Source organism: Nelumbo nucifera, chromosome 5 (genome assembly GCF_055504915.1).
Source record: "Nelumbo nucifera cultivar China Antique chromosome 5, China Antique-T2T, whole genome shotgun sequence".
In the NCBI taxonomy this organism is placed as follows: domain Eukaryota; kingdom Viridiplantae; phylum Streptophyta; class Magnoliopsida; order Proteales; family Nelumbonaceae; genus Nelumbo; species Nelumbo nucifera.
This window is the reverse complement of record NC_142653.1, coordinates 78,748,274-78,773,898: the sequence shown is the minus strand read 5'-3', so window position 1 is coordinate 78,773,898 and position 25,625 is coordinate 78,748,274. Positions and strand designations below refer to the sequence as shown.

General features: G+C 40.3%; 1 protein-coding gene across 7 annotated transcripts in view; it reads left to right on the top strand.

Annotated features, from left to right (window-relative positions):
* The window catches only part of LOC104593890 (yacP-like NYN domain protein), an 87,717-nt gene that overhangs the window by 38,712 nt on the left and 23,380 nt on the right, over nt 1-25,625 (top strand). For all 7 annotated transcript variants that reach the window (XM_010253957.3, XM_088887848.1, XM_088887849.1 and 4 more), the window contains 3 exons: nt 7,762-7,816; nt 23,814-23,897; nt 24,562-24,600. In XM_010253957.3, coding sequence (XP_010252259.1) covers nt 7,762-7,816; nt 23,814-23,897; nt 24,562-24,600 — 178 coding nt within the window. The remainder of the gene's footprint in view (nt 1-7,761; nt 7,817-23,813; nt 23,898-24,561; nt 24,601-25,625) is intronic.

Sequence of the window (25,625 nt, the reverse complement as noted above, 5' to 3'; positions counted from 1 at the left end):
CTCATCCCGAGCTTCAGTTTTATACCAGGAAGAGGTTTCACAAAAGTACTACTGTTCCAGTTATTCCTACAGCAGAAGTCCAATCCAATTTGCCGAGTGAAGGTCTTACAACTCAAAGTAATCCTTCTACCCCTATTCCGTCTTTATCTAATGATTTGCCTAATTTGTCCTCTTCAGATCTTGACATTCCAATTGCATTAAGAAAAGGTACCCAAGCTTGCACAAAACATCCTATTGCAAAATACTTGTCATATGAGAAATTATCACATACTCATAAAGCATTTGTGTCTAGGATTTCTAATCTGTATGTGCCAAGAATTGTTCAGGAAGCATTAGATGATCCGAAATGGAGGTTAGCTGTGATGGAAGAGATGAATGCTCTTAGAAAAAGTAATACGTGGAGTATTACTGATCTACCCCATGACAAGAAGACAGTCGGGTGCAAATGGGTGTTTACAGTGAAGTGCAAGGCTGACGAATGTGTGGAGAGATACAAAGCAAGACTTGTAGCAAAAGGATTTACCCAAACTCATGGTATAGACTACCAAGAGACTTTTGCTCCTGTTGCTAAAATTAACTCTATCAGAATACTTCTTTCTCTTGCAGTTAATTTTAGCTGGCCACTTCGTCAGTTCGATGTCAAGAATACATTCTTGAATGGAGACCTAAAGGAAGAAGTATATATGGACCTACCACCAGGATTTGAAGAAAGTCTTGGAAGAGGCAAAGTTTGCAGGTTAAAAAAATCCCTATATGGGCTAAAGCAATCACCAAGAGCTTGGTTTGAACGATTTGGGGATGTAGTAAGGCGGCACGACTTCTCACAAAGTCAAGCTGATCATACTTTATTTTTCAAGCACTCCACTGATGGTAAAATAGCTATTTTGATAGTGTATGTAGACGATATTATCATGACTGGGGATGATTTATTTGAAATCAACAAGTTGAAGAATAAGCTTGAGGCTGAATTTGACATTAAAGACCTGGGAAAACTTAAATATTTTCTCGGAATGGAGTTTGCAAGGTCCAAGGAGGGAATCTTTATCAACCAACGCAAATACATTCTTGATTTGCTCAAGGAGACAGGGATGACAGGTTGTAAAGCCGTAGAAACTCCAATGGACCCAAATATGAAGTTAAAAGCAGTAACAACAAATGAGGTGGTTGATCGAGAACATTATCAAAGATTAGTTGGAAGACTAATCTATTTGTCACACACAAGACCTGACATAGCCTTTGCAGTAAGTGTAGTAAGTCAGTTTATGCATTCACCTGGACCTACTCACTTTGAAGCTGTGTTTAGGATTTTGAGATATCTGAAAGGAACTCTGGGGAAAGGACTCTTGTTCAAAAATAGGGGTCATCTCCAAGTCGAAGCCTACACAGATGCAGATTGGGCAGGTAATGTAAATGATAGAAGATCTACTTCAGGTTACTGCACTTTGGTAGGAGGAAATTTGGTCACCTGGAGAAGCAAAAAACAGAGTGTTGTAGCAAGGAGTAGTGCATAGGCAGAATTCCGCTCTGTTGCACATGGCTTTTGTGAAGTGTTATGGATCAAAAGGCTCCTAGAAGAGTTGAAGGTTCCTACACCAACACCTATTAAAGTCTATTGTGATAACAAGCCAACTATTTCCATAGCTCATAATCCAGTTCTACATGACAGAACAAAGCATGTAGAAGTGGATAAACATTTCATCAAGGAGAAGATAGACAGTGGTGTGATATGCATGTCCTACATACCCACCACAAGCCAAGTAGCAGACATTCTCACCAAAGGGCTTCTTAGGGCGCAGTATGAGAACTTAGTTAGCAAGCTTGCCATGAGTGATATATTCATGCCAGCTTGAGGGGGAGTGTTGGAAGATTTTTGTAATTATGTATTATATCTGATTATGTGCTATTTTAGGTAGTTGAGAGATTTGTGAGCTGTACAAATTTTTAGGAATCAGCTTTATCTTTCCTTTAATTAGGGAGATTTGTTACCTAGTTTGTATCCTTTAATCAGGGAGATTTGTTACCTAGTTTGTATCCTTTAATTAGGGAGATTTGTTACCTAGTTTGTATCCTAGAGAGAGCTATAAATTTCGATGTACAGAAGCATAAATGATCATCCCATTCTTCATATCTTTTTGTCTCTTCTTTACCTTCAAATCAGAGGAGAGAGGTTGGTAAACATTCAACTCATTCTGTAAACTTTTCAGAGTAGCATGATACTCCTCTACACTCTTATCACCCTGTTGGAGAGAAAAATACTACTGATATAGCTAATAGATCCTTGTCACATTATCCTATCCCAAGTATAATACTGATATAGCTAATAGATTAATACTAATGTTGTTTTCCATACTATTCCATAAGGCAGTCATAAATCTGAGCATTTTCTTGCACCCATTCACTGTACCCCTCAGACCCACTCTTGGGTTGATCTTCCTTAACATATTTCAACTTCCCTCTAGTAGTCAAAGAAACTTCCACGGATTTAACCTGTAGTTTCTTGTGATGATTGAGAGAGAGAGAGAGAGAGAGAGAGAGAGAGAGAACCCTAATCGAGTTCATCTTAGCCACCGGGGCAAAAGTCTCATCATAGTCAACTCCATATACCTGTGTGTACCCTTTGGCTACTAGTCTTGCTTTGTACCTTTCAACTGTTCCATCTGCCTTGTGCTTAACTGTGAACACCCATCTGCACCCCACGGGTTCTTTCCCCTCTAGAGGATCCACCAATTCCCAAGTCTGATTTTTGTGAAGGGCATCAAGCTCCTCCTTCATGGCATCTATCCACTCAGGGAATTTTAAGGCTTCTGCAACATTCTTGGGAATAGGGATGCAGTCAACTGCCGATAGGAAGGCTTGGTACAAGGGAGAGATGTGGTCATAGGAAACAAAGTGGGTAATGGGGTGTTTGGTAGTGCACGACCTGACTCCCTTTCGTTGAGCAATAGGGATGTCTAGGTCGTCCACAGTGGGAGAAGGGTTAGGGGTTGGACTTACCTCCTGGGATTCTGATGATGTCAGTGGTTGGCTGCTCCACATTTCTATCACACTGCTGATCTCTTCGACGAGTACGCTGGAAGACACGGAAGGGAGTGAGGTCCAGAATAGAAGGAAGGGACACCTGAACATGCTTCTCCTCTTCCACACTACGGCTCTTCCCTTGAGGAGAAGGAGGGAAGAATGGCTCGGACTCAAAGAAGGACACATCCATAGACACAAAATATTTACGACTGACTGGATCAAAACACCGATACCCCTTTTGAGAGGATGGGTACCCCAGGAAGACACAAGGAATGGACCGAGGGTCTAACTTACCTTTGGATGGAGACAAATTGTGGACAAAGGCCTGACAACCAAAGACTCTCATGGGGATGGAAAATAAAGGTGACTGAGGGTACAGTAACTGATGAGGGGCCATGTAATTTAACACTCTGGGGGGCATGCGGTTGATGACATACGTAGCTGTAAGTATAGCATCCACCCAAAACCTTTTTGGGACATTCATGTGGAACATCATCCCGCGGGCTATCTCAAGGAGGTGCCTGTTTTTTCTTTCTGCAACCCCATTTTGCTGTGGTGTTCTGGCGCATGAGCTTCTATGAATAGACCCATGGGAGGCGGAGAACTCATTTAGCTTCCCATGGAAGTATTCCTTCGCATTGTCGGATTGGAAGATCTGTATTTCAACATGGAACTGTGTAAACACCATCCTCTGGAAGTCTTGCACTATCTTTGGAACCTCGTCTCTGCTACGCATAGGGATTACCCATTTATAGCGAGAGTAATCATCAATCAGTGTAATAAAATAGCGATATCCACCCTCAGAGGTTACATTTGTAGGCCCCCATACATCAGAATACACAATATGAAAAGGAACATTTGATCTTTTATTGCTGGAATGAAAAGTTGTTCTACATTGTTTACTCAACTGACACGTTTGACACATGAACTCTGACACTGAACACGACTTAAATAAAAGTGGAAACAAACATTTTATTACTTCAAAAGAAACATGACCTAAACGACTGTGCCACAACAAAATTTGACTCTTATTTGACTGACTATGTGACTCTGAGGATGACACAGAAAGACCATCTTTGTTGTCGAGAATGTAGAGACTGTCCACCAAGCTTCCTCTACCAATCGTCCTCCCAGAAGTTAGGTCCTGAAAAACACATGAATCAGCAAAAAAAGTTACACTACAGTTTAAAGAACTTGTAATGCTACTAATTGAAAGCAAATTTATGGGAAGTTGAGAGACATGCAAAACACAATTCAGGTTAAGGCCTTGGGGAAGGGATATCGATCCTTGACCTGCAATGGAAGAGAAGGAACCATCTGCAAGTCTCACTCTATCCCTTCCTGACAAAAGGCTATAAGAATGGAATAGGTTAGGCTTACCGGTCATGTGATTTGAGGCCCTGAGTCAATAATCCATGGGGAATCTGTGGGAGTGACATGGAATGCAGAAGCCACATTACCTGAAGTGGATGCAAAGGAGGTAGAGGGAGTACCAGTGACTGAGCTATCCAATTGCCGCAATGCCCTACCATAAGATTCCAGATGCTCCCTGAATGAATTCATTATATCCTCCTTGGGGTCAGGTTTATTAGGAGAGTCCTGGGTACTACCGGCAACCTGAGTGTCTTGGGTTGCCACATGTGCTGCACTCATTCTTTTCACGTGACCTTTACCCTGTTCTTGATTCTTTGCTGCCCACTTGGGTTTCCCGTGGATGTCCCAACAGGTGTCACGTGTATGTCGTGACCTTCTACAGTGGGTACAAAAGAGTTTATCTTTATCATCTGCCTTCTTAGGATCACCTTTCTTCCTTGTTGGACTGTTATTCACCGCAGCCAAGGCAACCTGTTGCTCCCCCTCGGTTGTAACCATCACACTCCGCCTGCTTTCTTCAGATTGGACGAGGGAGTATACTTCGTGTACTGTAGGCAATTCTTTGCTTCCTAGAATCTGCACCCTTAATGGTTCATATACAGGGTTCAGCCCTAACAAGAAAGCAAACACTCATTGCTGAGAGATCAGCTTCCTGTAGGCTTTAGCATCATCATCGTGCTTCCACTCTATGGCCTGATAATGGTCCAACTCCTTCCATATGGAGGTAAGAGCCGAATAATATGAGGACAAGCTACGGTTTCCTTGTTTATAGGTAGAGGACTCAGCTTGTAGTTGGTAAATCTTGGCATAATGCCTTTGCTCAGAGTAGGTACTTCTGGCCTGTTCCCAGATCTCACTGTCGGTGTCTGCCCACATAAAATTCTTCTTCACATCAGGTTCCATAGCTGCAAGGAGCCAAGACATCACCATACTGTTTTCTTGGTCCCACCTATCATGTTCAGCTGTATCACCCTTAGGTTCTTTCACCCTTCCATTGATGTAACCGGCCTTACCCCTTGCTGTTACATAGAGTTTTACACTCTTAGCCCACTCCAGGTAGTTCAGACCATTCAAGGGGGTGATTGGCATGGGAAAGACCATGGTTTCACCTCCCATACCTGCTGTGTTGCGGGTTGAAGTGTTTCCTAGTGAGGCCAGTTCCTGACTTGCCATTGAAAATTACAACCAACCAGTCCAAATGCCACCTAACAGCACAGCCGCCACAACTGGAATGTGGCAACTCAGGGTTTACTCCTAGGATGTGAGCAACAAGCTATTCAATATTGCTGAGAGCACAAGAACTATTGCTGAGAATGAGAGATCAGTCACTACAACGTCCAAACAGAACAATAAAGAGTCCAGTCATCGGTTCAGCACCACCAATACAGACATTACTGTCAGTCCGAATGTGGTTCCCCCACTCTAACCATCCAATTATTCAAACTAGTAATCATGTAATCAAGGCCTAAGCCCTACGCACCATTGGATAAAGGAGACTGAGAGAAACTGAAACAAAACCATACCTGTTCAACACTAGATCAGAACCTGCTAGGGTTTCATTGCACCATCAACACCCTCCTTCGATTAGGGTTTCAGCAGACCAGCACCATCCCACGGCCAGACACAGCTAGGGTTTTCAGTAACTGTCGCATGGAGCCACTAGGGTTTCAGCAGAAGTACAGCTGCAGGACTGACTAGGGTTTTTGCAAGCACTGTCGCTAGAGAGAATTAAAAAACACAAGCCGCCGCTAGGTTTTTTTCCTCCTTTTCCTTCTGAAACAAAAGTAGTCACGTCCAATCCCCTTCAGAAAGACTGATGCTAGGATCGTAGGTCTTCTCCAGCCCAGAAATTTGGCTCTGATACCATGTAGTTTCTTGTGATGATTGAGAGAGAGAGAGAGAGAGAGAGGTACGGATGATAGAAAGGAAAGGCAAAAACTTAGTACTGGCAGCCGCCAGTTTTTTATTTATATTAATCTTTATAAAAAAGGCAAAATTACAAGTATGCCTCTGGTGGCATATCCTAGAATAAGAATACGAACTATTATATCCTTGCTCTCAACCTACACTGTAGGTCTTTTCATTAAACATGCAAAAATTACAAAAGTGCCCCTATTTGCAAACATTTCAATAGATCACAGGATTAAAACCATTTGCAAACTCTTTATCAAAAAAAAAAAACTATTTATAAGTATAAATGCATTTTGCCAAACGATTTCAGAACATGTTGAAATCCACTATGGTAGTTTTAGGTTTCTAATATAGAAGTGTTATTGGGATATTCTTTTTGTCTGGCATAGTATTTGATCCTATCACAATGATCGCTCACTAAAGTATCTTTCCAATCTGGTCCAACATACCCATGTATTTGACCCCAAATGATCTCAATGTTTGGCATATCAAAAGCAGATCAATTCAACACCTAGTGTCGTATCATTATCAAGTTAGGCGATTAAATGCAACTTTCCAGTTTTACCCATCCATCTCCAAGGTCTAGGGTTAAACTGGAAATGGTCCCATTCAGTGTTTCTCAAACACCCTTTCATTGTACCTTAGGTCCAAGTTGAGTAGTTGAGACAAACTACTCCATCATTTCAGCAGCATAAGAGTGTCAGCCTTGGCATGATAAACTCCCCATGTTTGTCATTCGGTTGAGAACATTTTAAGCTAACATAAGTCTCATAATGTTCACCTTAAGGGGTATTACATTAAAACATAACATATACACATGAAATAATAATGAACTGAATTTATTCAATAACAAATATTAGTTTACATCACTTCTGTTGGAGCTGAGGGCATACATTGTCTAACATCTATGGGAGGAGAAAAGAAAAGAGAAGAGTGGAACCCCCGATCAGATCAGTACAGTATCCTTTTGCAGTCCCACAAACAGAAGAGGTAAAAGATAAAAAAAAAAGAAGCTTAAACCTGGTCTGATCAGATCTCTTGCTCTGATATCATGAAGGGAATCGAGCAGTCCAAGAGGAAGACAGGAAGAAAACAGAGAACTGAAAGCCAGAAAAGATAGTGTGGAAGGCAGCCCCATGCATTATTATATTAGGGCCACCATAAAAGAGGGTAAAAGGACATATTTACCCCTGATTATAAAAGAAGCATATAAACATCATAAACACCACATTACATAAAGTATAAAAGATGGTAACCCTATGGAGAACCCCACAATCTCTTCTTCCTAGTGTCTCTTCTCTTATCTCTACTTCTCTACTTGTTCCGCAACTATTTCTTTCTGATTTAATTACATAAAACAATCAAGACTGAAGTGTGCTTAGATTGAAAACTTGGAATGGATTAGATTTAATATTTCCATGAGTAATGATATCTCCTTCCTGTTTTTTAATGTCACAGGATTGATATCATCTTCTCAGCTGAGACATGTGCTGATTCTTGGATTGAGAAAGAGGTAAGGTTTGAATAAAAGCACAAGCAATACTGTATTTGATGAATACTTCCACTTTCACATTATTTGGACTATTGTATATGATCAAGGACTAAAACATTATTAGTTGATCAGACATATCTGTTAATAAGTCTCAACTTCAGGCGCTATTAATAGGACAATGAAATCACAAAAAATCCTGAGGTTTTGTTGCATATCCTGTGTTTCTCAATTCAGTACAACACATTGATGTTGTACAATATAGTTGATATTCTTTTGTGAAAAATATTTAATAATCTATTTTGGTTTTGTATAATATCTAAATATAAATTCGGTTTCATTTCTTGAGCACATCATGGGTTTAAGGTACAGTTCTTGTTTGCAGAAAGTCACCATATTCATATATCTTTGAATTACTATTTTGATGAATGTATTTTAAATTCCAAAAATTTATAATATTAATAATTATTGATGGATATTTGGGTTTATTAACAGGGTATTTGAATTGGCTGAAATATTAAATTCTTGTAAAAAGTAAAATTTGTATGCATTTCTTGGTGTTTGAAGAGATTGAAGCAAAAACCTTTGTGTTTGAGGAGGCAGTGAGCAGATTCAAGAAAGCATGAAGATAATGTGAAGTTGGGAAAGGATCTGTAATACTTGATGGGAAGATAGTTGTGTAGTTCATTGGTTTAGTTGATAGGGCATTGCTTGCATTTCAGAGGTGGGGTGTCAAAATGAGTTATAGGGCCCTGGTAAAAAATATATGAAAGAAAGGAGGTAGAACAACAGAAGGAGCTACCTCTCCCTAACAGAACTTTTTTGCAAGGAAAAAAGGTAACTAGTATATGCATACCCTGTGGGAGGAAAGCCTAGGTGGAGAAACATGGCAGATGTTTTGCAGGCAATAATTGTTAAGAAAGAACAATATAATGCCAAAGCTTTGGAGTTAAAAGGATGGAAGTTATGGAAAAATGCCATAGGAGATGAAACAGGGAGAAGAGATATCAACGCGAGCATGGTACTGATGGTAACAAATGTGGATAGGCAAAGAGGTATGTGGTAACAACAAAGATGGAGGTTGAGGATTGGGTGACAGTAGAAACTATAGTCAAGGAGAAATAGGAGATCAAAATAGAGAAACTGCTACATCTTTTTGATAAAATGAATGCAATGTAGGACACAAATAACAACTCGCAGGGTATTCAATGCAAAAGTTGTAAGCTCTGCATTGGGTCCAGTATTGATCTCTAGATTGTGTCTGACATGTAACTTGAACCCTCTATATGGTTTGTAGAGTGTCAATATCATAGTTCTTGGCCTGCCCTTTCATTGTTGATGGAAGACGTCTTTCAAAATTGGATGCCTCTATGGAGGTTTAATAGAGATCAAAGATGAAATTGCAACACTTCAGCTGTTATGCAAGATTGATGCTAATGGGGGGTCAAACTAGAAGCTGCAAGTTTTGGGTGGTTACTGTGGTAGAGGTGTTAATAGTTCTGTTAGCATTGGTTCAGTTCTAGGTCAAAAACAAGAGAAAAGAGTAGAGAAGGAGAGAAAGAGAAGAGGACGAGAATAGAGAGAAACGACTGGAGAGAAAAAGCACCCTCTCTGAGTTGACAACCTTCTTATTTATATGTTATGGACTTTGTGTACAAAGACTCTTTGTCCCTAATTAATTATCTTGATAGTGTGGCCGGCCAGAAATAAGAGGAAGAGAAGAGAAGAGAAGAGAAGAAGAGAGAAGGGAGAAGAGAAAAGAAGGGATTGGCAATGTAAAAGTGCTGGCGGCGCCAGCTTTTTTTATAATATATATAGGGCGGCAGAAATAAGAAGGGAAAAGACCCTTGTGCCCATGCTATAAGTGAGTACAATAACAAACATAGCAGAAGTAAAAAAATAGAAATAAAAAACGCTTTAACTAGACAAACAGACCCTAACACCAACAACTAAATTATTTCAACACTCCCCCTCAAGTTGGAGCATAGATGTCAATCATGCCCAACTTGTCACACAAATCTTTGTGCCGCACATGATGAAGACCTTTGGTGAAAATATCTGCAAGTTGTTCTTCTAAGCTGACATATGGAGTACACACTTCTCCATTTACAAGTTTCTCTCTAATAAAATGCTTGTCCACTTCAATGTGTTTCGTCCTATCATGCAGGACTGGATTAACAACAATATTGATGGCAGCTTTATTGTCACAATAGGGTGACATAGGATTGCTCACTGCAAAACCCAGTTCACCTAACAGATTTCTTATCCACATGATTTCAGCAACCCCATGAGACATTGCTCTATACTCTGCTTCAGCACTAGATCTAGCCACCACACTTTGTTTTTTACTTCTCCATGTGAGCAGGCTTCCTCCTACAAAGGCACAATACCCACTGGTAGACTTTCGGCCATTGACCGCTACTGCCCAATCTGCATCAATATATACTTCCACCTTTAAGTGACCATGTTTCTGGAACAACAAACCAGCTCCGGGGAACTTCTTGAGGTATCTCAGGATCCTCTCTGCAGCTTCAAAGTGAGTTGTCCTAGGATTGTGCATGAACTGACTAAGGACACCCACTACATAAGCAATATTAGGCCTGGTCATAGACATACAAAAGTCTCCCTACGAGTCTCTGGAACTTCTTCACATCTTTCAAAAACTCTCCCTGACTGTCTCCTAGATGATGATTAGATTCAATTGGTGAGTCAATTGGTTTTACCCCCAACTTGCTTGTATCTTCTAGTAGATCTAGTACATATTTCCGTTGGGAAATAAAGATGCCCTTGTGAGAGCGGGCAACTTCAATTCCAAGGAAATAACGTAAGGGGCCTAGATCTTTCACCTCAAATTGAGTGGCTAAGAATTTTTTTAGTCTCCGTATTTCAGCCTCCCAATCTCTCGTGACCACTATGTCATCCACATACACAATAAGAGCTGCAATTTTCCCTTCACCTCTTTTCACAAATAGAGTGTGATTTGACTGGCATTGTTTGAACCCCATCTGTTGAACTGCTAAATGGAACTTACTAAACCAAGCCCGAGGTGATTGTTTCAACCCATATAAAGATTTTTATAACCTGCACAGCTTTTGTTCCCTGCCTTTGGCATAGAATCCTGGAGGTTGGGTCATGTACACTTCCTCTTCCAAGTCACCATTCAAGAAAGCATTTTTGATGTCCAATTGGTGAAGTTCCCAGTCAAGATTTGCTGCCAATGAAAGAAAGATCCTGATAGAGTTTATCTTGGCTTCTGGAGCAAAAGTCTCTGCATAGTCCACTCCATATACCTGTGTAAAGTCTCTTGCCTCCAGTCTAGCCTTGTACCTTTCAACAGTTCCATCAGCCTTGTGTTTCACTGTGAACACCCACTTGCAACCCACTGGTTCCTTCCCTTCAGGAAGGTCCACCAACTCCCAAGTGCTATTTTTGTGTAAAGCATCAATTTCTTCCTGCATTGCATCTGTCCATTCAGGTTTAGAGAAAGCTTCTGCCACATTCTTAGGAACGGGGACACCGTCCACAGAAGAGAGGAATGCACGGAATGAAGGTGAAACATGATCATAGGACACAAAATTAGAGATAGGATGATTAGTGGTACAAGACCTAACACCCTTTCTCTTAGCAATAGGAATATCAAGATCATTGATGACAGGTGAATCAACATTTAAAGGAACAGACATATCAATAGGAGCAAGTGTACCTGGCTGATGAGACGGATCTGCCTATAGTGAATCTGATGATGTTGGTTGCATAGTGTCAAGTTCCACGGCTCTTGAACTCTGCTGGCTTTTATGGCGACGATGAAAAACCCGGAATGGAGGAGGATCGGGTAAAGGAGCTAGTTGAGTTTGAGTCGCCTGTTTCTCCTCAACCCTACTCTGCCCCTGAGGAGAAACCGAGAAAAAAGGTTGATTCTCAAAGAAGGATACATCAATGGAGACATTACTTGCGAGAGGTAGGATCATAGCAGCGATACCCCTTTTGAGATAAAGGGTAACCAAGAAAAACACAGGGAATAGCCCGAGGATCAAGCTTACCTCGAGTAGGGGACAGGTTATGGATAAAGCAACGACACCCAAAAACACGCATCGGAATGGTGGACAACGGAGCTGTAGGAAACAAAAGCTGATGTGGGGCCTTATACTCTAGTAACCGAGAGGGCATGCGGTTGATGATGTATGTAGCACACAAGACTGCATCCATCCAAAAACGTTTTGGCACATTCATATGAATTAATAAGCCATGAGCTACTTCAAGAAGGTGATGGTTCTTTCGTTCAGCAACACCATTTTGTTGGGGTGTCCTGGCACAAGAGCTTCGCTGAAGTGACCCACTCGAAGCAAAAAACTCCGTGAGATAACTATGTAAGTATTCCTTCGCATTGTCCGACTGGAAGATATGGATTTCCGTTTGGAACTGAGTGAACACCATGCGTTGAAAGTCTTTCACAATTTTTGGCACTTCATCTCGAGATCGCATAGGGTAAACAAAGGTGTATCTCTCGTGTGTCGTGTCTTCTGGCAGTGAGTACACCAAAGTTTACTCTTATCATCTGTTTTTTTTTCTGAGAGTCACCTTTTTTAAAAACACCTCCGACATTTGTATCTGAATTTCCCTGGACAGCTAGGGCAACTGACTCCCCTTCTACACAATTCATCACACTTCTTCTACTCTCTTCTGACTGCACTAAGGAATACACCTCCTGAACTGATGGCAAGTCTTTACTACCCAAGATCTACACCCTGATGGACTCATATGAAGGATTCAGCCCTAGGAGAAAGGCAAAGACCCGTTGCTGAGATACAAGTGACTTATACGCCTTTGCATCTTCATCACACTTCCAATTCACATTTTGATAGTGATCAAGTTCTTTCCATATTGATGTCAAATCAGAATATTACATCGAGAGACTGCTCTCCCCCTGCTTGCAAGTAGAGGATTCAGCTTGTAGTTGATATATCTTGGCATAGTGTCTCTGCTCTGAATAGGTGGACTTCGCTTGTTCCCATATCTCACAAGCAGTTTCAGCCCACATAAAAGTCTTCCTTACCTGTGGTAGCATGGAAACCAAGAGCCAAGACATCACCATACTATTCTCTTGGTTCCACCTATCATATTCAGCACTTCCGTACTTCGGTTCCTTCACTCTCCCATTGATGTATCCTATTTTCCCCCTAGCAGTGATGTAGAGTTTTATTCCCCTAGACCACTCAAGGTAGTTCAGACCATCAAAGGGAATAACAGCCATGGGGAAACTCATATCCATTCCCCCACTCACTCTATTGTGGCTCCCTGAAATCTCTGAAGTAGCAGAATTCTCAGACGACATGGTCAAAACAGACAATCAGTCCCAAACACAGGACTTAGGACCCCTCCTTACTCCACAAAAAAATGCTCCACTCAGTCCACACCCACACACTTGGGTTTGAAAACAGTCTGAGCACAAACAGTACCAATTTCAGGACAAAAAAAAGGCAATATTCGGCAGATTTCAGACCTGTACGGTTTAACAGTCCCAACCTACCAGCCTTCCAGAATGTCTAAGAACATTAATCAGCAGGAGAGATCCTTAACACTTATAATCAAGCCAAATAATTGAGATAACAGCTCTTCCTTGACCTACAGTCGCCTTAACATAGGAATAGGATCACATGATCCCAAAAAACAGAGGTATAAAGATCTGACAGCATTCAACAGCCCAGATTCATTTGGTTCTTTCACTTGGTACACGACCAAGGAGGGTAAGGAAGAGAAAAAAAGGACTGTACCAGTTGTAGATCTGTTTTCCTCAGTCCAGATTCAGATCTCTGTTCCGCCCAGATTCAACAAGTTGGGAGAGTGAAGTCTGTTCGATCTGTTCTCTCAGTGAAGTTTGTTCGATCTGTTCTCTCAGTCAGTATTCCCGCTCTGATACCATCTTGACAGTGTGGCGGCCAGAAATAAGAGGAAGAGAAGAGAAGAGAAGAAGAAGAGAGAAGGGAGAAGCGAAGAGAAGGGATTGGCAATGTAACAGTGTTGGCGGTGCCAGCTTTTATTATAATATATATAGGGTGGCAGAAATAAGAAGGGAAAAGACCCTTGTGCCCTTGCTATAAGTGAGTACAATAATAGACATAATGGAAGTAAAAAAATAGAAATAAAAAACGCTTTAACTAGCCAAATAGACCCTAACACCAACAACTAAATTATTTCAACAAATTATAGGACACCTAACTTAAACAAAGATAAAAAAACAATGCAACTTTTAATAACAGAGTATAAAGGCTATGTTGTAAAGCTTATTTAATTGTTACTTTATAGTTGTTGTTAGTAGGTTGTCCTCTTAAGATATTGTCAGTTAGTTATTTTTCCTTCTTTTTTATTAGTTTGCTTCTAGGGTGTGCCGCCAGGGGCATACTTGTAATTTCTATTCTTTTTATTAAGTTAATATAAATAATGAACTAGCGGCAGCCAGAAAGGTTTTTTTCCTTTTTTCTCTCAATCGTATCTTCCTCTCCTTCCCTTTCTCTCTCTCGTCTCCCACTCTCCATGAATGATTACAGGCTAAAATACCCTCTTGACTGTCAATGCTAACACTCCCCCTCAAGATGGTGAGTGTATGTCATATAATCCCAGCTTGTTACATATGTAATCCACTCTTCCTCGACTCAACCCTTTTTTAAACAAATCTGCCCACTGATTCCCTAAATTCACACGTGTTGTACTTATCACTCCACTAAGCACCTTTTCTCTTACAGAGTGGCAATCAACTTTTCTCTTACTGTAGCTTGGTTGTCACAGTACAACTTCATAAGGCTGTCAATTGAGTATCCCATTTCTTGTAAAAGAGTCTTCAACCAATCAGCATGTAGTGTATGCCATGGTTCTACCCTGTAGTGGATCTTTTGTTAGAGAAGGGGCCAACCCAATCAACATCTGTGTAACCTTCTATCTTAAGAATTCCTCCAATCTTGTATAAGAAATGGTTGGAGAGGTAACATGGCCCCAAGTGGAGACTGAAGACTTTGTTGAAGAGGAAATAAGGAAGGCAGTTTTCTCAATTAATAGATCAAAAGCCTCGGGGCCAGATGGATTTGCGAGGTCTTCAGTGAATTTGCGGAGAGGTTTATCGTGAGCCGAGGGGTGAATGCAACCTTTCTTGTCCTTATTCCAAAGAGGACTGATGCTAGCCATCCAAAGGACTTTAGACCCATTAGCCTAGTAACAAGCATCTATAAGATTTTGCTAATGAATGTGTGGAGGATATGGAAAGATCGAGGAAGAAAGGTTTCATATGCAAATTGGATATGGAGGAAGCCTATGGAGACAAATAACTGATCAAATTCTTTTTGCTAACGAATGTGTGGAGGATATGAAAAGATCGAGGAAGAAAGGTTTCATATGCAAATTGGATATGGGGGAAGCCTATGATTTGGTAGACTGGAATTTCCTTGATGATATAAGGAAGAATTGTGGGTTTGGGTAGAGATGGTGCAATTGGATTTTTGGTTGCATTAATTCATGTCACTACTCTCTTCTATTAATGGGGCTATGAGGGGCTATGAGAGGCTTCTTTCCAGCTTGTTGAGGTGTAAGGCAAGGTGATCCTCTTTCACCTTTTTTGTTCACCCTAGTAGCTGATGTGTTTAGTAGAATGATTTCAAAGGCTGATAGGAGAATGTAATAGAAAGGTGGAAGATTGGAAGGGATTTGGTCTCAGCGACACATTTGCAGTTTGTAGATGATATCATAATTTTCTGTGAAGGGGGTGAGCAAGGTGTGGTGAGGAATTTGAAGGAAGTGGTGAGGAAATTTGAGTTACCTTCTAATCTGAAAATTAATCTTGAAAAGAGTTGTTTAGCGGGAATCAACTTGGAGGAAGGGGAACTAAACTCTGTTGCCTACACCTTAGATTGTCCCATAGCTAGCTGGTTCTTGACCTACCTTGGCCTCCCTTTAGGAGCAAACCCTAGAGAAAGCAGATTTTGAAATCCAATTATTTAGAGGTGTGCAAAAAAGTTGGCAGCTTGGAAGAGAAGTTATGTGTCTTTGGGAGGAAGAATTACTTTGAATAAATCAACTCTTGCCAATCTACCAATTTATTTTCTGTCAGTATTTAGGATTCCCCAAAAGGAGGCTAAAAAAAATTGAGAAGGTAATAAGAGATTTCCTATGGGAGCCGGGTGATGGAAAGAAAGATCATTTGACTAAATGGGAGGTTGTGTGTAGAAGTCTACAAGAGGGTGGCTTAGGCATTATAAAAAGAACTCGGCTCCCAACCAAGCATACATGGGAGGTTGGGATGTAGGAGTATCTAACAGGGCCACATTGGCCTCTCCGTGGAAAGCCATTCATCGCACTTTACCTTTTCTACTTTGGTTTGTCAGGTATGATGTTTGCTCTGGGGCTTCTATTAAATTTTGGGAGGATACTTGGGTTGGCTGTAGTGTGCTGAAGGATCTCTTTCCTACCTTATATTTGGTATCCCTGTATAAAAATGAATGTGCCTAAATTTATTGTTCCTCCCTTACTCCCTGTGGGCCCCAATTGGGACTTTGGCTTTTGTAGAGGTCTAAGAGACAGTGAAGTTTCAGCTTGTTCGGACCTTTTACAAATACTTCAAAATGTCAATATAAACCCTGATAAACTTGATAAGTGTATTTGGGCCCCCATCCTAAGGGTTTGTTCTCTTGTGCCTCTATGTTTAAGACTTTGTGCATCTCTTCAGACCCTCCGTCCTTTCCCTTTAAAGAATTCTGGTGTAGACCCATTCCTTACAAAGTAAGAGCTTTTTGTTGGGAAGTAGTGCATGGGAAGATTAGTACTCTAGATATGTTACAAAAGAAAAGGCCTAATTCTTGTCTCTCTCCTAATTGGTGCTTACTGTGTAAACCTAATAATGAGAGTTGCTATCACCTACTGATCTCTTGTCCTCTTGTTGTAGAGATTTGGATTTGTTTTTTCTCTTTGTTTGGGTGCAGGTGGACTTCACCATTGGAGGTCAATATGCTATTCAACCCTTCTTTGTTTTCGTGGCCCCAAAAAAGGGGAAGAATAATGTGGAGATGTGTTAGAGCAGCTATGGTGTGGACTATATGGGAAGAAAGGAATGCTAGGATCTTCTCAAGTAAAGAGAGAAGCAAAGAAGCTGTTAGGGATTGTGCAATGGTCAGGGTGGTCCATTGGGTGAGGACTTTGGAGTTGTTCTCCCAATTCTCCGTTGATGATATTTGGAGGAATTGGGAAGTAATTTTGAAAAGCTCTTCAAGAAAGGAACATGTGGAGATGCAATGGTCACCTCCAATGGAAGGCTTCGTTAAACTGAATTTTGATGGGAGCAGCCAAGGAAATCCAGGCTCCTCGGGTATAGGAGGGGTATTGAGAAAATCAGAAGGTAAACTTATAGCCTTGTTTTCAGCCCCATGGGCTTGGGTGACTCTCTCAAAGCAGAGTTACTGGCAGCACTACAAGGGGTGCAGATTGCCAATGAGTTACAGTTAGCAAATTTGGTGATAGAAGGGGATTAAAAGTGGCGGTGGGCTGGCTAAAGGTTCCGGACTCTATAACCTGGTGCTACAGAAATGAAATGAAGAAGTTTAAGTGGCTTACTAGGAATATGAATCTCAGGATACAGTGGGTGAGGAGATCTGCAAATGGGACGGCTGATGCTTTGGCTAAGCAAGGGGTGAATAGGGATGTATTGTTTTGGTCTCCATTATATTTTCTTTGCTCTTTGCTTTTTATAGAGAGGTAGCATCTAATGCCTCTCTAAGGGATGCTTGTAAAGTCTTATCTTAAAGTCTAGTCTTGTTTATCAAAAAAATAAGTAAATCAAATTTCTTTGCAAATGGATGGCCTAAATGACGATGCTAAATATTCTAATCATTATTATAAGACAAAAAAAGTAGTAGAAAGAAAACAAGAAGAACTAGTTATTGGAGTAGGGTTCTTCTCAAATTCCAAAGCGAATAGTTGTCGCAGTCTACACCCCTTCCCCTTCACGTCCCCATTGCATTGGCCCTGTACCAAATGACCATCATGTGAGAAGCTGACCGTATGACCATGTTCAACAAATTGACCAACAGATATTAAATTAGTGGTAAGTGGTAAGTCTAGGAACAAATAAGGTTTGCGGTAACTTGAATGGGAAGAGAAAGAGGTAGATAAGGTGAGAGCATTACAACCTACAAGTAGCTCCCATCATATGATTGGAAGAACTAGAATCTATGATCCTGAGATAACTAGGAGAGGCACAATAATAGGTACACTTACCAGACAAGCTGAAAGCAAAGAATGCAGAGGTGATTGCTGAGGACATCAGATGCTGAATTTTCTCTTCAGTCAACATTTGCAATGTCATTCTTGATCTGAGATGTAGAAGATGAAGTATCATCTGATGCAGAATGGATCCTCGATAATGGTCCATGGAAAATGGGGAGAAATCGTCTTCTTAATTGGTGGGGAGCCAGCGCAGGTTGCTTCTATCCGGAATCAAGTGAGGATATTGATTGCTCGGAATCTATCTGGGTTAGGGTGTTTGGTCTTCCTCTGATTCTTTGGTGTCTTAGTGTGATCAAAACAATTGGGGAATGCATGTGGTGACTTTTTGGAAATAGACAATTCTCCAGAGGAGCTGGCTACAGGATGGCATAGATTCCTGAGAAGGTGAGATTGTGGCTGAGAAGGTGAGAAAGAAAGACACATTCCTGAGAAGGTCGAGATTGTGGCTGGGGAGTCTCTCTTCTCAATTTGCATTTGGCCTGAAACTTTGCCGTCAGTCCAAAGATGGAAGATTGACAGTCGAACGAACAAACATGTTCAAAAAGAGAGGACAGGTTCGGAGATCTCAAAGACGGTGGTTTTTGTAGCCTTGTTTCCAGCAGAATTGTAAATTTCTCAATCTCTTTAATTATGAAGTTACAGGATGGCATAGTTATCCAAGTTACTAATGTTTATGGGCCATCAGATTCAAATCTTAGGGCGGCTTTCTGGGAGGAGTTATCAGATATGAGAGATTCACTGAATCATCCTTGGGTCATTGGCGGTGATTTTAATGCGACTGTATCGGTGGAAGAGAAAAATACAAGGGGTAGAAGAACAGGGTTGATGAATTTGTTTGCTGACTTTATCAACAATATGGAGCTAATGGATGTCCCTATTCAGGGTAACAGATCCACCTGGACCAATAATCAAGTAAACCCCACCCTGGTGAGTCTGGATAGATTTTTGGTTTCCTCAAATTGGGATGATTTCTTTCTTGATTTTAGGCAGGTCACCCTCCCTAGACCGGTTTCTGACCACAGTCCTATTCAGCTTGTTTGTGGTCATTGTGAGAAAATCAATGCGCCTTTTGAACTTGAAAAATGCCTGGTTTAAGGAGGACAAGCTTATTCCCTTGATCAATTCTGTGTGGAATGAGTTTCAGGTGGAGGGTTCTAGCTCTTTTATTTTCGGAAAAAAATTAAGTGCCATCAAGGGAAAGTTAAAAATTTGGAATTTGGAGAATAAAATGAAATTGGGTACTGAAAAGAAAGCTTTATTGAGCACCATTGATGAGATTGACAGAGCTGAAGAGGTGGGTCCCTTAACTGAAGAGTTGAGATTAAAAAGAACTAATGCAAAAATCAGTTATGACAAGTTGGCTGTAAAGGAAGAGATGAAGTGGAGACAAAGAGCCAAAACCACTTGGCTAAAGGAGAGTGATAAAAATACGAAGTTTTTCCACAAAATGGCAAATGCCCGTGCAAGAGCTTCTTCAATCAACAAGTTGGTGTGGGAGGATAGGAGTGGAGAATCATGTTCAGAGATTAAGTCAGTAGCAGCCTTCTTCTATAAAAAACTCTATAAAGAGAGCTGGACGCATAGGCCATTTCCCTCTGATCTTCCTTTCAAGCAGTTGAATGAAGATCAGAAACTTTGGCTTGAGAAACCCTTTACAGAAGAGGAAATAAAGGCAGCAGTCAAGAAGTTAGAATGTGATAAATCGCCTGGGCTGAATGGGGTTACAAACCTTTTTTATTTAAAATGCTGGGATATTGTGAAGAAAGACCTGTTGAAGGTGTTCCAGGCATTTCATACAATTGCATCACTGCAAAGAAGTTTGAATGCTACATTTATTACGGCAGTTTCTACAAAAATCTTGGCTAAAGTCTTGGCAGAAAGAATGAGAGGTGTGTTAGGCAGTGTTATTTCTAGTAACCAAAGTGCATTTGTTCCAGGAAGACAAATGGTTGATTCAATACTCATTGCAAATGAACTGCTAGACTCTAGAAGAAGAGAGGGAAGCCCAGGTTTAATTTGTAAACTTGATATTGAGAAATCATATGATCATGTTAACTGGCATTGCCTGGACCTGGTATTGGAGAAAATGAATTTTAGGCAGAAATGGAGAAACCGAATCAGAGTATGCGTTAAGACCCCAAAATTTTCTATCCTAATTGATGGCCAATCGACAGGGTTTTTCGGTAGTTCTAGATGTTTGAGGCAGGGAGACCCACTTTCCCCCTAATCTGTGTATAGATTATTTCCTTTTATGTGCCAAAATGGTTGGATATGGTATAGCAAATTCAAAAGAAAGTCACGACCCTCTCGAGAGAAAAAAACTTGCCATGCAAGGCTTCTCAGACTCCCAGTATCAGTCGAAGTCTCAAGCCCCAGCTCCCACGTTCTTCTTGGATCAACAAGTCCAGGCCATCTCTCAATCGATCAGCCACCTTCGACATTCTATCAGAGGCCATCTCTTAGTCGGACGACCAACAAGCTTTCAGCAATCAGCATCAGGTATTTCAGTATTTGTTTCTTCTTTTTTTACACTGAAAACAGGGGTTCCGCCCGCCCCCTTCTTCTTCTTCTCCTTCTTCTTCTTCTTCTTCTCCTCCTTCAGTTCTTCTTGTTCACAGAAAAACAGGGGCTCCGCCCACTCTTGTTTTTTCGTTGTCTTTTTTCTAAAAACATTTTTACAGTAAAACAGGGGCTCCGCCCCCTTCTTCTTCTTGTGAAATGTTTTTACAGTAAAACAGGGGCTCCGGCCCCTTCTTCTTCTTCTTCTTCTTCTTCTTCTTCTTCTTCTCTTTTTACACTGAAAACAGGGGTTCCGCCCACCCCCTTCTTCTTCTTCTTTTCTTCTCCTTCTTCTTCTTCTCCTCCTCCTTCTTCAGTTCTTCTTCTTGTTCACAGAAAAACAGGGGCTCCGCCCACTCTTGTTACTTGTTTTTTTATTTCATTGTCTTTCTTCTGAAATGGTTTTACAGTAAAACAGGGGCTCTGCCCCCTTCTCTTCTGAAATATTTTTACAGTAAAACAGGGGCTCCGCCCCCTTCTTCTTCTTCTTCTTACACAGAAAACAGGGGTTCCGCCCGCCCCCTTCTTCTTCTTTTCTTCTTCTTCTCCATCTCCTTCTTCTTCTCCTCCTCCTTCAGTTCTTCTTCTTGTTCACAGAAAAATAGGAGCTAATAATTAAGTAATTAATTTGTTTTTTGATATTTTCCTGATTTTTTTTAGAATTTCTACATGTTTTTTTTTTCTATTTTTTTAGTTTTTTTTTTAAATTTTGTGCGCCTTTTTTAAAAAGGCGTGCGCCTCGCCTTGTGTCTTGCGCCTCAGGCGCATTTGGAACCTATCGTTTTTTGTGCGCCTTTCGCTTTTAAAACACTGGATCATCCTAGTGGGTCTTGTTCCAAACTTAGAAGAATGTGCAGAAGTGATGGCTTGCCAAACTGCTTTCTCCTGGTCAATTATTTGGGGCTACCTCTTGGGGCTAAATATTCTTCTTCTGCGACTTGGGTTTCAATTATTGAGAGAATGGAGAGAAAATTGGCTTTTTGGAAGGCAAAATATCTCTCTTTTGGGGGCAGAGTGACACTGATAACTGATTAAGAGTACTCTTTCCAATCTTCCTATTTACTTCCTCTCTCTATTTCCCATCCCAATCAAGCGGGTATTCCCTTAAATACCATTTGCTTGAAAAGCTTTGAAGCTATGGTGGAAGCAATTGAGCAATTTGGGAGGTGAAAGAGTATGCTGCTCTGTTGGGTTTGCTTCAAAATCAGATGATTGATTTAAGTCTGGAGGACGAATGGAGCTGGAAATGGAATGCAGATGGTTATTTCTCTGTTAAATCTATGTTTCTCAAGTTGGTTAGTTCAGGTCAGGAGAATTTTCCTGCCAGGCAGATTTGGAATTCAACTAGCCCCTCAAAGGTTAATTTTCTGGTTTGGACAATGGTTCTAGACAAATGTCTAACTAGAGTTAATCTGGAGAGACGTGGAATTCAGATTCTGGATATTTTGTGTGGCTTGTGTGGTACTCTTGCAGAAACTACTGAGCACTTGTGTATCCATTGCCCAATTTCTTCTTATGTCTGGGGGCACTTTCTTAAGGCCTTGGAAATTAGTTGGGTAATGCCAAATTCAGTGAAGGAGCTGCTGAACTGTTGGAGTATTGAGGGCCTCAGCAAGAAAGGAAAGTTGGTTTGGAACACCACTCCGGCAGCTGTGCTTTGGTCTATTTGGACTGAGAGAAATAACAGAATTTTCTGTCATAAAGCTAAAAGCCCAGATGAAATAGTGTAGAGAGCTGTGGGCAAGTTATTGTCTTGGGTGTCGGTGACGGAGGAATTTAAACATAAGAATTTGCGTCTTTTATTTTGTTCTCAGTCTTGGATGAGATTGTAGTCTGAGGTGGTCCCGGGCAGCCTTTAATAGCCTGGGCTTTATTGTAAAATTTTCTTTGATGAATAAATTACCTTACCTTTTACCAAAAAAAAAAAAAAATACCTACCTGGGAGATTGACATTGTCCAAGTGCCACTGGAGAGTAGAGTCAACTGTTAGAGATGGTGGGGGAAAGAAGGAGATTAACAAACAATCAGTCTAGGGTTTTGATCAGTAGACCCTAAACAGTTTAACGGATCATTAATATAGTCATTTTCATAATGAAAATGAAAAAAGTGAAAAATAAAATGCATACCTGAGAGTTATACTGTCGTCCAAGTGGTTCAAGAGTAGACTTAGCCGTAGTAGAGGGTGGGGGGAAGAAATGAGGAAAAAATGATGGGTCTTTGGGGTTTTGATCAATAGATGTTTTGTTTGTGTAAATTTACTATTTCACCCCTGCTCTCACGTGTAAATATGACGTATGTGTTTGGTTTTTAAAGGGAGGACATAGCGAGAATTAGCACTCCAATGAATCTCAATTGTTTGGAGCAAAATTTTTTCACTCTTGAGAAACGCCTACTCTGCCCATATTTTCACTTCAGATTGGAAATAAAAACGAATTGAAAGTTGCCAAGTGCATTTCTCATCTGGAAGACCGATAGAATCAGAAAGAATCGATCCTCCAGAGTGATGCCAAACAGGGCCTTACAAATTTGATGTAGTAATCTCACACTTTTTTAAAGATTATATTTGCTTTCAGTGAGAGAATCATCTGACTCGTAAGGCAGAACTAAGTCATAATGCATATGTTCTCTTTGCATTAACACCTTTGTATGATTTAATACTGTAGAGAACACTGGTGTGGGCCCCACAGCTGTGGTCCCACTCTGTCCGTAGGGTAGAATGTGCCCTAGTCATCCTAGGGTTAGCTGATGGTCAATCTGTTATTCCAGTTGTTATTTATATTTCAGTTTTATATTGTTTTATGTGTTATGTAAATACCAAGGGCAGATTTGTCCTTTCATGTAACTAGCATAACCTATAAATACTAAATAGAAGTGGCGGCAGCAGAATATTCAGATTCTGTCATTCCTTTCAATTCTTGTGTTCTACTGCTCTCTCTCTCTACTCTTTCTCCTCTCTCCTCTATACCTTTTTCTCCTTTTTCGAACCTGAAATCTATTAGGGTTCAAGGCTGATAGCAGTCTTGAACATCTACCTTTTTTGATTCAAATCACTAGGTAGGTAGTAACTGACAACTTAAGTTTGATCTTGTTTATAGTCAATAACTGCAGTGGTTTTATTGTTATATCTTTTCATATGTGGTTTCATTCCCAATTTCCAAGATTGTTGATTGATCCTACTCTGCCTTCTACATTGGTCCAGGTTGTAGCCTTGAAAGAGGATGGTTGCCCAAAAGTATGGGTTGCGACATCTGATCATTGTCATCAGCAAGCAGCTCATGGAGCAGTATGCATTTACTTTTCTATTTTAGATGCTTTTCCTTTTTCCTTTTTTTTTCCTCTGGAGTGTATCATCAGAAATATTTTATATTCTTGCCATCCATTTCTTTCTATAAATGAACTTGGATTGTTATAAATGATAATACCATACTAGGGAGATGAAGAAGAGAAAATTGTATGGAGTGAAAAAAATTGTGCTTTGCTGTCTACCCTCGTGTCACTACTTAATATGATTAAATATGAACTTATGAAAATATTTCGGAGGCAAATGGATATAGTACTCAACCTTCTCTTCCCCAAGTAAAGCTGCATAGGTATTGATCATGTGCAGCTTGCCAAAGGAAATTATGATACCCTTAAGACCTATGCTTATATAAGAGAAGAAAAGTATGGTATTCATGGAATCAAATGTTAAATGTTCCTTTTGCAGTACAGATGCCCCTAGTAAACTTATACTGTAACTCATTAAAATCATACCCTTGGGATTGAACTTCATTAAGCATACCAAGAAGTGGAAAATAGAAAGTAGTAATGGTCTAATGGATTCATAGCCTTTGCACAAGTAACCTACATAAGATTCTCATCAAAATAGTTACCCACATAAGGCTTAACACTAGTTGAATGTGCTTTATTCTAGGTTTGGTTACTAACTCTTAAATGATAATTTCCAGGGGGCCTTTGTTTGGAGCTGCAAGGCATTTGTTTCAGAGGTGAGACTTATTTATCAAGTTTTCTCCTAGTACTAATGAGTAAGATAGGGATATGATCTTCTTTACTCCTGCAGCTACTACAAATACACCTTCCACCACACATCCAGAATTCTTACATGGAACCTAGTAGATTAAAACAAAATTAATAACTCACTGGCCCAGCAGAGTTTTCTGGATGTGTGGATATAAGAAATACTTTCTCAAAGCACTAGCTTTTCTCAAGCATCAGATCTGCTACCTATGGTATGCAACCAACACAGCTTCCAACATGATCTATGGCCACACATCTCAAACATGATTGCCATCTCAAAGGTACAACCCTATCAATGGCAACATACAAGTACAAAACATGTTTGAAATGGGCGGCTGTAGATCATGTTGGAAGCTGTATTGGTAGCATCTTGTTGGTGGCAGATCTAGGCTATATTTCTCATAGTCACACATTTTACTTTTCTATTTAAGGAAAATCCATATCGTGTTTATGAATTTTAAGTCTACAATTGAATGATTTTTGCATTCATCTTTGAGCATTAATCAGTCTTTAGTTTTAGTTATATTAGTTGTCAATATCTTGCCTTAACCTTAAATTGGTGTCTAATGTTGCCATTAAGTTTTCTTCCCCCTCCTCTCTTTTCTTTTCAGTAATCACCATAATTTTTTCTAAAAGACCAATTGCAAGATATTAAATTCAACTTGTGCTTTTAGATAATTATGGATCTAGTTCATTTAAAACTAAGTAAATAACATTAGGTATATCTTACTTCATTGTTTTACTATACATAAATACATACATACATACATACATATTCCTCTGGTCCAAAAATTAAGGGGCAGGGATTGTTTCATTTGGCATATTCCTGGGCACACAGCTCCAAATCACCTTGCTTTTTTGTTTCCTCTTATCTTTGGCGATGAAGAAAAAATCTCTGCAGTTGAACTTGGTTGAAAGTCTCTTACTCCAAACAATGCAGTAAACAACCTCCACACACACAAAAAAAAAAAAAAAATCTTGCAAGAGAAGAATA